We start from the raw sequence: 16,005 nt of genomic DNA on the forward strand, positions 1-16,005 counted from the left end.
ACATCTCCATCGACGTTAGCCAATTTCCTGGCGTGATGGAAAAGCCATAATGTAAATTCTGTATAAAAATGGAGACGTTATGCCGCCTTGCAATAAACGAAAGCCACAGCACCCTCTCCTCTCTAACAAAGTCAGATGTCTGCGAAAATTCTCATTGTAATACACAAAGCACCACTAATTGCGTCTTCTGAGGTCGTAACTTTTTGCATGCCACATTTGTGTAGTGGCCATCTGCCGTTTTATCTTCAATTTCAGTTTCCAATTCAATTTATTTCCCATGTATACATGGTGAGGGTCGAGGGAAAAAAGCCACAATTTGTGGCTTGACATGCCCCTCAGCCCCTGCATTGCAGGGTAGCAAGCAACATACATACACAAAAATCATAAGAAAAGACAATGAGGAAATGAAGCGTACACAAAAAATGGTCACAAAAAAGCAACATAAAAATATACTGCACAGAAAAAAGTCATTGATTATTCAAATCAGGTTAACACTTTATTCAACGAAAGAGATAAGGAAGTAGTGAAAGCATGATGAAATCTAAAATGTAGCACATACATCCTGTATATTTTTGCGGCATGCTCGTGATACATCAACTTTTTCGGGATGAAACTTATTTAAAAGACGGGGCAGCGTGTTTGCTAGGCTATATGTACCATATATTGTGCGGCATGTTGGAATATGCCATAGTTCGCTGTGTCTGCTAGGGTAAGCTTGAACATATAGCGAAAGGTGTGCCGTGTCACGCATGTAATTCACATTTTGTCTTAGGTCCTTCTTATATCTTTCAGCCAGCCTAACATTATACATTTCAGATACTTTTACGGCCTTGAACTGGCGGAATAAGTCGCATGTGCTTATAACTGAACCGACGTTGAGTATTGCACGTAGAGCCTTTTTCTGTAAAACGTAAATCTTATTTTTATTGGTAACTGTAGTTGTTCCCCAAACTAAGCGCGCATAGTTTACTTGGGACATGAAGAGCGAATTATACCGTAGAAGTTTAACTTTGCATGGAAGTAACGATGCCGGTTAATGATACCTGTGACACGAGAAAGCTTACTGATGACAGCGTTAACGTGATTATCCCAGCTTAGCTGGCTGTTGAAATACACCCCTAATATTTTAATATTGTCTACAATTTCTATCGTTTCCAGACCTAGCTTAAGAACCTATGGTAGAATAATGTTTTTATTTTTTCGTTTGAATATAATAGTCTTAGTTTTAGTTACATTCATGTTCAACTCGCGAAAGCCACGTACCCCATTTTCTTTTCTTTCTCTCATTTTTACCATTCCTCCTTTCTGGCGACACCACAAGCTGACGCCTTTTACACTGGTAGCATTCCCCTCCCCGCGTTTTTTTTTTTTGGGGTTTCATAACCCAGCTTAAGCGTCTCAACGAGCGGCGGGTAGATTATTGCCCAATGACACCACTTCAGACTTTTTTTTCCTTTTTGTTGGGTAAGTATTCTTAAACATAAAAAATGCGTTCAAAGGTGTCATACTGCTCAGAATGGAAAGCAGATGAGTAAAAGAACATAAAGACTCGTATCAGGATCAGATGACGCACCAAACGACGTACGCTATCACGTCAACTCATAAGCGTAGCATAATACACCGGTCACACGGGCACTTTAGATCATCATTGAGTCAATGCTCATCGAACTCAATACAGATCGAAGGTTGTCACAAGGCCACTTTCAAGCGCAATTGATATCAATCCTGCACGACTCGATGCCGATTCCTCAAGAGTGCTTGAGGTTCCAAGCACAATCGAAAGCACTCTCGCTCTCACTCAGCTATAAAAATGAATAGTTAACAAAACAGATCCACAAGTGTTAGTGCTGCAATTTATTAAAATGTAAGACAGAACATTTTTAGGCGTAATGCCTGCTTATATGAAAACATATTTTAAAATAATCTCAACACCACGCTCCAAGCTTCACCGTCAGTGTAAACAAAGATGGCGTCCTCCTGCTCGTCGGTGCGCAAACTGTCGAGCGAGCGTGACACAGCCGCTCTCATCGACTGCTGGCAAGACCGTCTAGATGATTTGCGGCGCACAAAAATTATGGCTCTGATCCACGCTGTGAAAGTGGTTGGACAGAGAAACTGTAAAACGGCACCGAATTACCCATTGCGACGTCACTTGAAAATTCACAGGCGTGGCTCTAAAAAGATGGAAAATAGACACAGGTGAAAGGTTCCTATATTACCCTTTATTACTTCACAACAACATTCACGACTGCTTTATGATCAGTATGATTACACTCAAATTTTCAGTTCTAACCACAGAGATATTATTTTCTAAGGTTAAATCAATGCATTAACCATGAATGGTGGTTGCATGGTAGAGGTATCAGCTTCGCTGTAACAATTGTTGCTCCAGGCAACGCTGTGAAGGTGGTTAGACAGCGAAGCTGTGCTGTTTGCATTCAGTTTTTATCCTGGCCTTTTTGTTTGTTTTTTTTTTTTTTGCTTAGGACAACGACACGAAAACGCAACCGTAATCTTTACCGGGAAACACACGCGGGGAGAAGGAACGTGCTTCGCGTTGTTTGCAGGCGCCGTTATCATACATCATGCGATTTGCACTTCACACAAGGGCTTCGAATGACATACACCCCTTTCGAAGCAGCTGCAAACCTAATGTTTATTGGAACGCGTAGTTGTAGTTGTCGGCACCGCGCGTCTGAAATATTCGTTCCTTTACGGCGCGGTTTGGCTGTCCACCGATATATGTGAGACAAGCGTCATTTCTTTTCCTTAAAATCAATTTTCATTTCACTCTACTGATCCGGAGTAACCGGGTCCGAACCCAAGGCGCCCGAAAGGCTAAGGCGCCCGTGTGCTGTGCGATGTCAGTGCACGTTAAAGATCCCGAGGTGGTCGAAATTACTGCGGAGCCCTCCACTCCGGCACCTCTTTCTTCCTTTCTTCTTACACTCCCTCCTTTATCCCTTTCCTTACGACGCGGTTCAGGTGTCCGCCTATAGTGAACTAGAATACTGGTACTAGTTCACTACACTCCGTTTCAAACATCATGTGCAACGCTGCCAAAGCTAGCGCTCTTTTTTGCGCTGCCTGCATCCGCGACACAAAATAGTGTGTTGCTTGTGGTGAGCAAAAATAACAAATGCTTTGCCGGCAGGCTTCGCAGATCATACATTTGTCATCAGCGCGACAAAAAACGCTCTTATTGCGAGCGAATCGATCGAGATCTGTGATTTTGTATTTTGCGTTTGTCATGTGTTCCCATTTCGCGTTTTCGCTGTCCCCGCAACTCTGGCCGCCGTGTTTACTTTTCCGGTTCCCTTTTACTTTTGAGAAAATGGCGTCCAGCGCAGCGGCCGCGGCCACCTCTCCTTTACGCATTTTCTCGAAGGTTCGTACATCCAAGCTTTCAAGGCACGCTAAGCAAGTAATTGCAAACGTGTACTCCCGTACCAAGACCCGTTTTCCGGAGAAGTCTGTTCGGGAAGCACTGAGTGCTGCGAGCGAGGATACCGGAGTATCTCCCCATACCGTTGCCAAAATCAAGACGGAGCGTCTGTGTGGGCCTTTGGCGTCTGCGAAGAAAATACCTCGCGACGTGAAGATTTAAAGCTCGAGAACAGTCAAGAATGACAGCTTCACAGTCCATGTCATCCGTATGAAAGTTCACAGTATGTATGCAAAGAGGGAAGTCCCAACACTGGACAGTGTGCTAACGTCTAGCAATGAGTACGACGACCTGCCGAACTTAAAGAAAATGACGCTGTGGATGTTGATTAAGGACGTCAGATTCACTTTGGAAAAAATAAAACGGAACCTTGCGTTTATCGAGCGAAGTGACATCATTGCCTGGCGTCGCAGGTACCTGCGGGCGATCAAGGAGTTCCGAAAACAGGGCAGGTACGAGTCGTTCCTTTCATATTTTCTTACGCAGCACGTTTAGAATGGCTTCATATGGAGCTTGAAGTTAGCGTTGCAACCTCGTAGTCGTAACAGTGAGTGTTGCTTCAGAATAACACATTTAAAAAAAATCGTCTTTACCACGTTGCTGTTGCCGACAGTTTCGTAGAGGTGACGTTTCACGGCCAGTTTTGAGCTACGTTTGGATGGGGCACGTGTCTGCATGGGTCAGATTTAATTGCTAAATCCTAATTGGTGCGGCAAGCAAAAACACAAAAACTGCCAAAAATTTCGTAGCATTGCAATGGGTAGTGCCATCTCGTCGTCACCGTAGGAACGAATTAACACCCACTGTACGCAACCCGTTGCTCCGGTGGTGCGAGTTACTGGCACTACTGCTGCGAACGTTGGCAATTTTTGTTCGCAGTCGCCGCAAGTGCAGAGATTTCAAATGTTGCCGAATTATTCAAGTACCCCATGCAAACATACAGTGAATATAAACTGGCTACCAAATGCCACCTGGGCGCGAAATGTAAGCCCAAACAAGGGAGCAATAAAGCCGAGATAATTATTTTTCTGCAGTGTGTTCTGCAGTGATAATTATTATGCTGCAGTGTGTTTGTTTACTTAGAAGCATTAACTCGTGCACTCGGTAGCTTCGCATTTACAGGTGCATCATCTACCTAGATGAAACCTGGGTCAACGCAGGGCACACAAAAGAGTACGTCTGGCAGGACAAGACTGTGAAGTCATCTCAGGATGCCTTCCTGAAAGGTTTAACAACGATATTGGCTGCGCCTTCGGGCAGAGGTGCCCGTTTGATCCCTGTGCATGTTGGGAGCAGTGCAACAGGATTCGTGCAAGACGGTGCTTACTTCTTCAGAGCAAAAAAAGGAAACCACGCTGACTACCACTCTGAGATGGATGGCAACTACTTTGAGAAGTGGTTAACAGACAAGCTTTTGCCAAACATTCCGGCCAACAGCATTGTCGACATGGACAATGCTCGATATTATAGCGTGGCTCTTGAAAAAGCTCCTACCAAGTCTACGCGCAAAGCTGACATTCAGCTTTGCCTCAAAAAGAAAGGTGTTCCGTGGTCACAGGACATGGTGAGGGCCGAACTGCTGGAGGTTTCTAAAAAGGTAAACACACCCAGCGTTGTGTACCGCATCGACACACTGGCAGCTACCCATGGCCACGAGGTGCTTCGTTCACCACCGTACTACTGAGAGTTTAATCCAATTGAACTCTTCTGGAGCCAGGTAAAGGGATACATCGCAAGTCGCAACAAATGTTTCACTTTGGCTGAACTGGAAAAGCTCCTGCCGGAATCACTGGCGTCTGTGAGCCAGGAAAACTGGCAAAACTGCTGTGTTCATGTGGAGCAAGTTGAGGCTGAAGCGTGGCAATGCGATATGATTGTTGACGCTGAAATTGAACCGGTTGTCTTCAGCATTTGTGACTCGTCCAACTCATCTTCTGATGAGTCGAGCACTCATTTCAGTGATGAAGATTTAGTGGCATCTAGGAACTTGCTTGACTTCGAATGGATGTGTAATACGCATGCTACTGAGAAGAGAGAGATGACTCATCAGTATGCTGTGATCACCTTTGTTCGTGTGTTGTTGGAAAGTAGAAAGTATGTGTGCATGTGGGTGTGTGTGTGTTGATCAGTCGACCAAGGAAAGAGAGAGGACTCATCGGCATGCTGTGATCACTCTTGTGTGTGCATGTGTGTAAAAGCACATGCTCATTAGCATCAAATTGTATCAGGCAGTAACTTGAAGTGTAGGTGTTGAGGTGGATGTGAAGGACGTGGTGGTGGGGGCGGAGGAGGAGGCGGAGGTGTTGGTGTTGGTGGCGGTGGTGGTGTGTGGTCGTGTCAATAGTGTCTGTATAGAAGTCGAATTTGTAAGGGAGTGCAATTAGTACTTTTTACATTTAGAATATGAATAGTGTTACACGTTGTCAATGTGTGCAGTTTTTGGGAGATTCATTGCAGAAATATACAGTGGCGCTTAATCAACCGTTGTGTCAATTATTCGAAAAGTATCTGAAAACCTGAGAGCAAATTCGATTCGTTTAAAATAATTTTGAACATGTACTGTTTGATTCATTCGATTAATTGAACAGGAATTTATTGAATTTGCAGTCCAAAATTTTCGAACATTCACACGCCCCTAAGAATGGGCCTCATTTTGTGTGTGAGGGTTGGCAATGGTATCTATGGGTGTCTGATCTTCATGTCCTGAAAAGGGAGTCCTGGTTTGGTGTTGCCTTGCGTTACTGTCAATCTCTGGCCGTTTTGACATGTTATGCAGTGCTGCAGTGCCAGTGTTGAGGTAGCCAGTACTGTGTGTTTTGTCCTTAATTTTCGGGGTGTGAATGATTTAAAGCTGGCTCTTGCTCGGTTCAGTGTGAATTTGTTTCAAGTCATGTCTTTGTTAGTATATGTGCCAGGAATTTGTTTTTGTTAACTGAAAATGCACTGCTTTTTGAACCGTGTCCAGACATTGGTCAGGTTCTTGTTGTATGAAATAATGTTGTTCGATGGCCTGTACATCTTTTTTGTTCAATTTCGAAGCACTTGACTGATTGTGTGTTGGGGTACCTCCTCTGCATGTGTCCTTTAATTGGTATGTGCTGTGATCAAAGCCACTGGCTGTTTCCAGAATCAACTATTTCTCGCAAACACGGCGGGATCGACATTCTTTACTGTCCTGTCTCATTTATTGTTTGCTCTTTCGAAATATTTCGTCATAGCGTTGTACAACTTTTACTGCATTCTTACTTGGCGCTCTTACAGCTCGGAACTCTTCTTGCCTGGCTGCATGAAAATCCTGCCTGAGCAGCTTCTGCTCTTCTAGGAGAGCAAGGAAATCGAGACAAGCTGACTTGCCTCTGTATTGCCTACATATACATTTGCGCACGACAACAAATCTTTAACTCTTGAAGCAGTACTATTTTCTGTCACTGTGTGATTCAAGACTATGTTCTAAAGTTAACACAACAAGGAAAAACAGGCCATATTGGGGTGGTGTGTGTATAGATAATTTGACCCATCTGTTTATATGTACTGCTCTTCTGCCGCATATCATAGCCCAGTTATAGAGCTCTCTTTTCAATGACAAAAGAAAACTCGCTTTGCTTAATAACGAAAGATATCTTAACAAAAACAAAAGAATTGCAGATATGCTCAAGAATGTTGCATATTTACAGTCAGAAAATAGGCGATTAAGAAGTCTAGAATATGTTTTCCGCGCTCATGAATGGTAAACCAGCTTTCTAAATTAACAGACATCTTCCTTCTGAACTTTACGATCAGTAAAAAATAATTGCCCTCGCCAAGTCATTTGTGCTACTCTACAGCACAGTGCCAAAGTTGGTCCCGAACCCTATTGGCGAAAACTGGATCCGCCGCTAACCGGTTGTACGGAACAATTCATAACATACCGGGTACCTTAAGAGAGGCCCACAAAGGAGTGTGTTCCTCGGCAACGCCAAAATCGAAAGTTCCAAACGGCCACTTGTGAATCGGGGCATGGCGCAGCACTCACCGCTGTGCTAATTAATTAAACCCGACAAATGTACGTCATCGTTTCACACAAATCTTTTCACACAAAATAAAACCGCCACTGCTGACCAAAAGCCGGTGCGAGCTCAGTGACAACGGATTTCGGACAGGTCACATTAACGCGGTATGCATCAAATGAACAGATGCATGCAGTTCATTTCAGAACGCGGCATAATAGTCAAGCGATTCTGAACAAAACGCGATTTCTCATTCAAGTCACGCGAAATTTTATTTGCGATGAAAAAAAATGTGCAGAAAACAAAAAGTTTCACCATGCGGGATTTGACCCCACGCACCCCCACTTGCATGTCGATTCTCCGGAGCGACGAGTTCCATAGAGCAAACGGCCGCAAAACAGCGTGGAGTAATACACCTCTCCTTATTTTTTTTTTTGGCGGACTACTTCCGTTGCACTTCGTTGCACTGCATCGTTGCACTTGATGTTTGAAACGGGGTATATATGTCCGCCGGTATGAGAGACACATACTGCGCCATATGCTTTCACCAACAGCCAATTCAATTCAATATTCAATGTATAATTCAATGTATAAATGAAATGCCTACTCCATATCCGAGTATCTCCACAACCTCCCGTCGACGTCGCGTGGCAGATATGGCAAAGTCAGTTAACACGTATTCGGGAGGCGCTGGAAAGATTGGTGCTGCAATAGGTTATCCCTTAAAAAGAAAAAAATTTCAGACGATTGCGATAGCCGGCCCGGCGTTGTGAAATTTGAGATCTCTTTTCACGGTTGATAAGTGGCGTGTAACCCTGCTAGCCACCCTCTGAGATCTTCCAGTGGAAGCCACCTTCCAGGTGGTGTTTCGCTCTGCTACTTGGACAACCGGTTACGCCGACGACTACGACGCCGTAGCCAGGAATGGGCGCTGTGCTGTAAAAACACGCGCGCATGTGCGCTAGCACACAAGCATTGGAGCACACGACCCTTTCCTGAAGTAGTCACCCAAAGCATGCACTCATGGAAAACTGCAAATACAATGCGTTCTTTATATTTTCCGTTTTATTCTGAAGACAGATCTGTCCTTTGTCTCAGTAAGTTATGTGAAACGATTGTGGTTTGACAGCACAAAAACATTCCATATCAGCCACCGCCGCCTATACGCGGCGCTTTGAACAACGACGGAGAACGAAACGACATTCGCTTTTGCGGTGACCTCGCGGCCTATAGTCGTAATATAGCCTATTAGATCGTACCAACATAACTCATTTAAAACTTAGTATAGTCAGAAAGAAGTTAGAAGGCAGAATTCCTCACTCATCGAATGCGACAGTGAGTCTCACTCACACAGTGGGGGGTAGAATGTTAAATCTCTGTTCTCGGCCATGGCGTTAATTCACGTATAGCATGTTGTACTTAAGAAACTATGCACAAATCTTTAGACACGTTTACGAAATGTTCGCCGAAATAATGGGCTACAGTAGGTGGTTACAAGAATACTTTGAGCGCGAACGGTTGTGCGCTCTACGGTCTGACGTGCTCTCATGCAGTGTTCCAATTTTGTAGTGCCTTCGGACCGTCACGCAAGATTCCCCATGATCACCGATTGGCAGAATAGTACTGGTCCGAATGTACTTCTTAAGAGGCAGGGTAGAGACAATGGGACGAAATGAAGGGAACACAAATGACTTCACCTGTACCCCTATAAAGTGGAAGCTTTATTGGGCAAAGGAAGAAACACCAAAGGAAGAAATGCCGATCAAATCGCACTTTAGAAGCCACCTACACAGGTCATTCATAAAGATAGACGCTCCCAAACGTAAACAAAGCAGTCGAGGGATTCCTGACGCTGTCAGGACTATTGACCATGCAATTTGCAAGGAACATGCATGAACTACATCAGGGGAAAGAAAGGGCAGGCATCCGTTAGGATCTTCAAGGACATCAAGCAAGCCCAAAGACAAGAAAAATTCATACGAGCACAAGCGTATCAGTTCGTATAGTGGAACGAAGGCGCACACGCAACAGCCCGAGGACTCCGACCCCAGTGATTCAAACACAGGGGCGAGCACAAGAGCTCGAACCTAGTGACCAAATACTCGGAAACCCTCAAGCACGACAGGCTGGACAGAAAACAATTGGCACCACCAGAGAAAGAACTAGCCAAGGAGCAAGAAACGGCATTGTGAAGAATACTAACAAACACAAACACGCACTCAAGCTCCAAAAGACTTCAAGCAATCTACCTAGGCGACTATAAGCCGAAATGCGCACTCTGAGCGATAAAGATGGGCCAATAACCAATGGCAAGGGCCAGCCAAGGCAACGCGGAAAGAGAGAGCGCTCATTGAAGCGATAAGCTTCACTGCGCAAGTTAAGCAGTCTTCGGGTAGGCAGCACGACGACCTTGAACAACCTTCAGCCCAACCAAGGATAGCCGTGCATGACCATGCATATTTGGTACAGTTATGGCGTCGAACTCTTGACCCCTGCCCTTGACCTATGACCTTTAGTTGACCGTTCACTTTGGGTGACCTTCAAGTTGACCTTGCACCTTGCTTGCTTTTCGCTGAATTGCAGGGTTAGCCAAGTTAAGCCACTGCCAATTTTTAATCGAACCAAATTAATCGAACCAAATTTCATACTCATTCTGCAAGGCTGAGTGAAAGACCAACAACTGTCACACTAGGAAAGAAAACAAATGGGGACTAATCCAGGCTCAATAAGAAAATACCACGTAGACCGAGAGAGAGGCGTTTTAATGATTACAGGAGAGGCCTGCCTTGTAGTTAACATGGCATGCTACTCCAGATGAGGGCGCTGCACGCAGAGCGCTGCTGTTAAGTGCCTACGCTGTAGTGGGCGATGGAACAAAATAGTGCCGGGTTCGCTCTGGGTGCAGTGTGAATCGATTAAGGTCCAGAAGACTGCCTAGACGTGCAAGAAGTTTATTTCATGTGCATTCATTGCAAGAATAAGTGTATCTTGATTTTGGAAGGGCGTATCACTTTTCAAGTGCACTGCTTCATTTTTCACCGCAGGTTGGGGCAATCAAATAACAATAAACATTACTGTGTTTCTCATCAGCTTTCCCTCCATTATATGGTGATGTGGGAAATAATGCGGAAATATTTGTCTTTTGATACATGTAAACAATATAAACCAGGCAATTATCAGCATTTTTTTCTCACGATTTGCGCCCACAAACCTCTGCTCATCATCATTGTCCTGAGCCAACTACGTCAAGTGCAAGACGAATGCCTCTCCCATTGATTTCCAATTAAGCTCGTCCTGTGCCAGCTGCGGTCACTTTATCCTCGCAGATTTCCTAATCCTTTCCGTCTACCTAACTCCCTAACATCTTTTAATGTGCTTGCCTTCTCTTGGAATTCACTCCTTTGAACTAAGGGTCCATCGGTTATGTAGCCTTCGTATTAAATGTCCCGGAGGCGGCTCCGAACACGCACCTTCCCCTCTCCTTATATACGCTCGCGCTATCACCAAGTCCACACAAACCCCTCCTGTACCCTCTGCCACCACCCCAAAGCCACTCTCGATTATATCATTTTCCTCTGCCCGGCGGATCCTCCCCCGCGGGGCCTGGAGCACCTTACCTCTTGGGAGGCTTGGGAGACTCTTGCTATTGCACTCCAAGGACCCGGCCAAGCAAGCCATCGCCACAGGCCCGGCAGCCAGCGTCATGAGCCTCCGGGATATGAACCTTTGAGTGCTTTGGGGCTGTGCGGGGGCCCAAGGACCTGCGCGTCCTAAACTCCCCTGTATCCATTAAAGTTTTCACCACCACCATCCCGCACACGCCCATTTATTCTTCTTGAGTCAAGTTACATCATTAACTCGAGTTTGTTCGCCTCTTCTTTGAGAGGCAAAAAGAAATCTTTCAAGCGTGAATGCCATTGACAGCGTGTTGTTTTCAACTTGATGCGTACAACGACTACAAGAATCTTGAAGGCACACAATGTGAGGCCACATGGGGCGTGTTTTTGTCTGCTCCTTCTGTCCGTCGTCCTCTTGGCTGGGTTGTAATTAGGCATCATACTCTTCGTATTAACTATGCTCTCTACGGTGGCTTCCTCATATTGAGACAGCACATGCCCTCTTATGATGATACAGCGTTGCATGATAGTGTGATGAACGAATAGACGCCGTCGAAAAATTCGCATCCATTGGCGCCGCTAAATAAATCTGCGAGGGGTGCCGCCAAGTCGACGTGCTTCTGCGGAATGATCTGGCTTATCAAAGGTCTACTTTCGGAAAAAATAACCTGTTTGCTATCAGCAACGCTAACCAACTAGTCCAGCTTAACTAAATACTGAACATTAGTTTGCCTTAAAGTCGACCAGCTAACTAAGGTAAGACATTTAAAACAAGCACTGCAGCTACATGAAGATTTAAAGCTCGCAGGCTACTCCGTGCTGCGCGTGCACTGCCTATTGTCATGAAATGAACTACCGTTTCTTTATGCAATCAGTTAACTTTTCTACATACTTCGTGATCTCTGAGATGTCAACTAACTTCTCAATGACGCGCGCTACACATTGCACAAGCAGCCGTTCTCGGGAGCCCGGCTAGATTAGTGCAAAAATAGCAGACGAAAAAGGCCCAGACACTGCAGGGCTTCCTGGCGAGGAGCAAGCTAGACGTCAAGCCCAGCTCTTCAATGCATTCACAGAGGCTCACCATTGTGATTCTCCATGCAGGGTGTTTCATCTAAGACTTAACAAAATTTTTAAAAATAGGGTTTTTGAGCAAGAGGAGCGCTTTCTTCGGTGTAGCATTGTCAGCTGTAAAGTACATCAGAATACAGCTAAGACGTGTTAACTATAAGGGTGGTTAACTAGCATTTAGCAAGTAATTTTCTAACTAATATTGTTAGCCTCTTTAATTATTGAGAGGCATGTAACCCACGATAAGTAACATCCATATCAGTTTTTGAATTTCTAAAACGCGGTCACCCCGGCGCTGTGGCCCAAACAAATTATGGTTGCCTCTCGCCAAAATGTATGCTCTTTCGAGAAGCTTTCAAGCAAGGGAACCTGTCTATTGCAACTCACCGAAATCACAGAAATACACAATTTTTTTTTGAGCCACAGCGCTAAAGGTATCCGCGTCTGCGAGAGTCTAAAAACTGCCATGGATGTTAATTACGTTAGGCTACACGCCTCTCAATAATAAAGGCACCTATTTAAAAAGTTAGCCGTTCAATATTAGTTAACCAACCTGCTAGCTAGCACGTCTTAGCTGTATTCTGATGTACTACATTGCAGACAATGTTATGCTGAAATAAGCGCTCTTCTAATTAAAAAAGTCCTTTTATAAAAGTTGTGTAAAGTGGTACGTGAAACACCCTGCATAAGCTACTGGAAACTGACGCGCTGAGTGTTGCAAGTGACAGAAGCTGGAATGCGCCTGCCCGTTTTCATTGCCACTGCACATTCGTTCGCAGACAGGAAACTTGCCGGTACGTCTACCGTCTTCTTCTTGTCTTCAACAAAAGAGCTCTAACTTATCCAAATGCCTGAACATTGACATGAACTGAAATTACTCGGCATGGAAATATATGCAGGTGTAAAGAAAAAAGTGCAGCTTTTTTTACATCGTTGTCCATTGGCTAAGTGTTCTGCACATGACAGCGCCAAATGTGTCTTGATATATGGCGCAGAGAAGTGCTCTTGATAGAACAATTTAAGATGTACTTTTCACGGATGGCTTCCACATGAGAATTGCAAAAACGCTACACATACATCATTGTCAGGAGAAAAGCATAGGCCTGCTCCTGTGTGAGTCGTCTTCTCCTTAGTCACTACCATTTTGCTAAGTCATTGATCGTCCAGCGATTCCCTCCCCTCCCTTACAAAAGAAGAGGGAAGAGGAAGAGGGAGAGAGGCGAGCAGAGAGGCGAACGTTTGTCAGGTAGCAGGTGGGAAGACGGAAATCCCAATAAACACCACCTGGCAGGTCGAGGCTTCACACCGACACCGCCGGTCAGATTTCACCTTCAATGGCACTCCATATACTCCCCAGGCACTCCATATACTCCAAATACTCCATATACTTCATATATGGCACTCCATATTCTCCAGAATGGGAACGGCCTGGCAATCTCGTTATCGGCGTGATTCTGATCTACTACCCCGCGCGTTGACATTCCGACGCTCCTGTGATTGGTCGCTTGTGCTCATAATTTACGCCTGCAGCTGCTACAGGCCCGTTCTCCGTCCTTGGTGTCGTAGCCGAACTAGCCGGCAGCAGCCGGAGGCCAGCTACCACGGGAACCACTCGAGTGTGGTTACGGTAAAAGGGGGAAGGTATGTGTAGCGCGATGGAAAGTGCAACCAGAGAGTGGCTGTCACGATTTGCAGGTGATCTCAGTCACCACCAAACGTGCCTCCAAAACCGTAGAAGCAGAGGAGACGGCCATTTCAAAGTTAAAGAGCGCATTGTGGCAAACGCGGGTAAACTGAAAGACACCAATTTCAGTGTGTTATCGGGCTAATCACCGAACACTCGGCTCGTTCGCAAAAAGCTTGTTGAATTTGCGAAATCCAAAGGTAAATATTATAAACTTCGACATGGCAGGTTGACCATGGAACACACTGCCTATGTTTATGATAACTCTCCGGAGAAAGTAGTCGAACGTCCTTCATAGCTCAGAGTTAGGTCAGAAGAGCAACCACCAAAATATCCTTTTTCGTTTTATATACTAACATAAGAAGCACTCTGCCGAAGCTTAACTCAGTTGCTAAGCTTGTTTCCACTCCAGATAGCAACGTTGCCATTCCAACTGAAACCTGGTTAAATTCTGCCATCGCCAATCCTGAACTTCAGATTGCTTTACCTAACTTTGATGTATTCCGCTGCGATCGCGATGAGAGGCGTGGTGGAGGGGTGTTAATAGCAACTAACCGTAGTCTACATTACTTTAAAATTGATATCTCCTCTTCGTTGGAAAAACTGTTCGCTTGCACTAAAATTTCCCATCCAGCTTTAATACTCGGTGCATATTACCGACCCCAAGCACATCTCTATCCTGGCACACCAATCCTATTGTTCGGGAATTTCAAGTTGACAGCAATAACGTGGTCGGACATAGCACTGACAATGTCGAAAAACAACACCGAAAGTGAATTTCTTAACACGTGTCTTACGTTTGGCTTACCACAGCTTATCTCCACCCCAACAAGACATTATAATCAGTCTTCCAGTCTGCTCGATCTTTTGTTCAACAACACATCCTGATAACCTTTCTGCGCTGTTTTGCCCGTGCTCAGCGATCATGTCGTTATTCACGCTACTTATCAATCCCGTATAGCGTACAAGAAAAAAGTGAAGAAAATAACCCTCCACGACACAGGTGATTACACCTCTTTCAATGAAAAGTTAACTCGGTTTAGTTTCTCTTTTCTTGGTACGGTCTCATTTCGTTCAGTTCAAGATAACTGGCTAATTTTTAAATCAAAATGCAGGAATTAATCAAAGGCCATATTCCCACAATTACCGTAACCAAGCAGCCGTATTCCCGCTGGTTCAATAACATGTTAAAGCGCTTTAACAATAAAAAGAAATAACTGTATCGCATCGCCAAACAAAGTAACACTTCACGCGCATTGGAAAAGTACCGCAGCGCTGTTAAAATGTTTCAGTCTCTAGGTGCAAAAACTAAGCGATCTTTCTCTTCTACCTCACTTCCTGATATGCTGCGTACTAACCCCCGTTAATTTAGGAAGGTTATAAATCCATGCCCGAAGAAATCCATAACAATACTTGACCATAACGACATTCCTATTCCTAATACCGAAGTTGCAACCACACTAAATTCTGCGTTTTGTTCAGTTTTCACCAAAGAACCCGAAAGCAATCTCCCTTGTTTTCCTAACCTTCATCGTCCTCACATGACAGACATCACTTTTGAACCTCACGGCATTCGCAAATTAATCGAATCACTGAAGCTAACCTCATCTGCTGGAATTGACGACAAAAACACCAAAGTACTCAAAAACGCCAAAGGAATTCCCAGTGTCATCCTGCCGTACATTTTTCAACAGTCTCTTTCGTCTGGAGTGGTGCCGCTTGATTGTAAAACAGGTAAGGTCATTCCCGTTCCTAAAAAAGGGTCATCATCATCTTGTCTTGACTACCGGCCAATATCCATTACTAGCGTTTGTTCTAAGTTGATGGAGCATATCATTTTTAGCCAAATCATGAATTTTCTTATTTGTAACAACTTTCGTCATTCCAGTCAGCATGGATTCCTTAAGAATTTATCTCGCGATACACCACTTGCACTTTTCATCAACGACATCAGCTCCCACCTAGACTTCAACATACCTGTAGATTCACTGTTTTTTAGACTTCGAGAAAGCTTTTGATAAGGTTCCTCCTAATCGACTTTTCTTGAAACTTTCACGCCTAAATCTTCATCCCCTAGTCTATAACTGGTTACGCAGTTTCTTGATCGGCCGTCATCAGTTCGTTTTCGCAAATAACCATTCATCTCCGCTGTCTCCTGTGATTTCTGGTGTGCCTCAGGGTTCCGTTCTGGGCCTACTGCTC

The 16,005-nt window shown here is 44.6% G+C and overlaps 1 protein-coding gene across 1 annotated transcript; it reads left to right on the top strand.

Moving 5' to 3' along the window:
* The first annotated feature begins 1,966 nt into the window (after positions 1 to 1,966).
* LOC144134301 (uncharacterized) lies at positions 1,967 to 5,129 on the top strand. Its single transcript, XM_077667244.1, has 2 exons — positions 1,967 to 2,037; positions 4,568 to 5,129. Exons 1-2 carry the CDS (start codon positions 1,967 to 1,969, stop codon positions 5,127 to 5,129), a joined length of 633 nt encoding a protein of 210 aa, XP_077523370.1.
* The last annotated feature ends 10,876 nt before the right edge of the window (positions 5,130 to 16,005 follow it).

The sequence above is a fragment of the Amblyomma americanum genome, chromosome 5, assembly GCF_052857255.1.
Source record: "Amblyomma americanum isolate KBUSLIRL-KWMA chromosome 5, ASM5285725v1, whole genome shotgun sequence".
Lineage (NCBI taxonomy): Eukaryota > Metazoa > Arthropoda > Arachnida > Ixodida > Ixodidae > Amblyomma > Amblyomma americanum.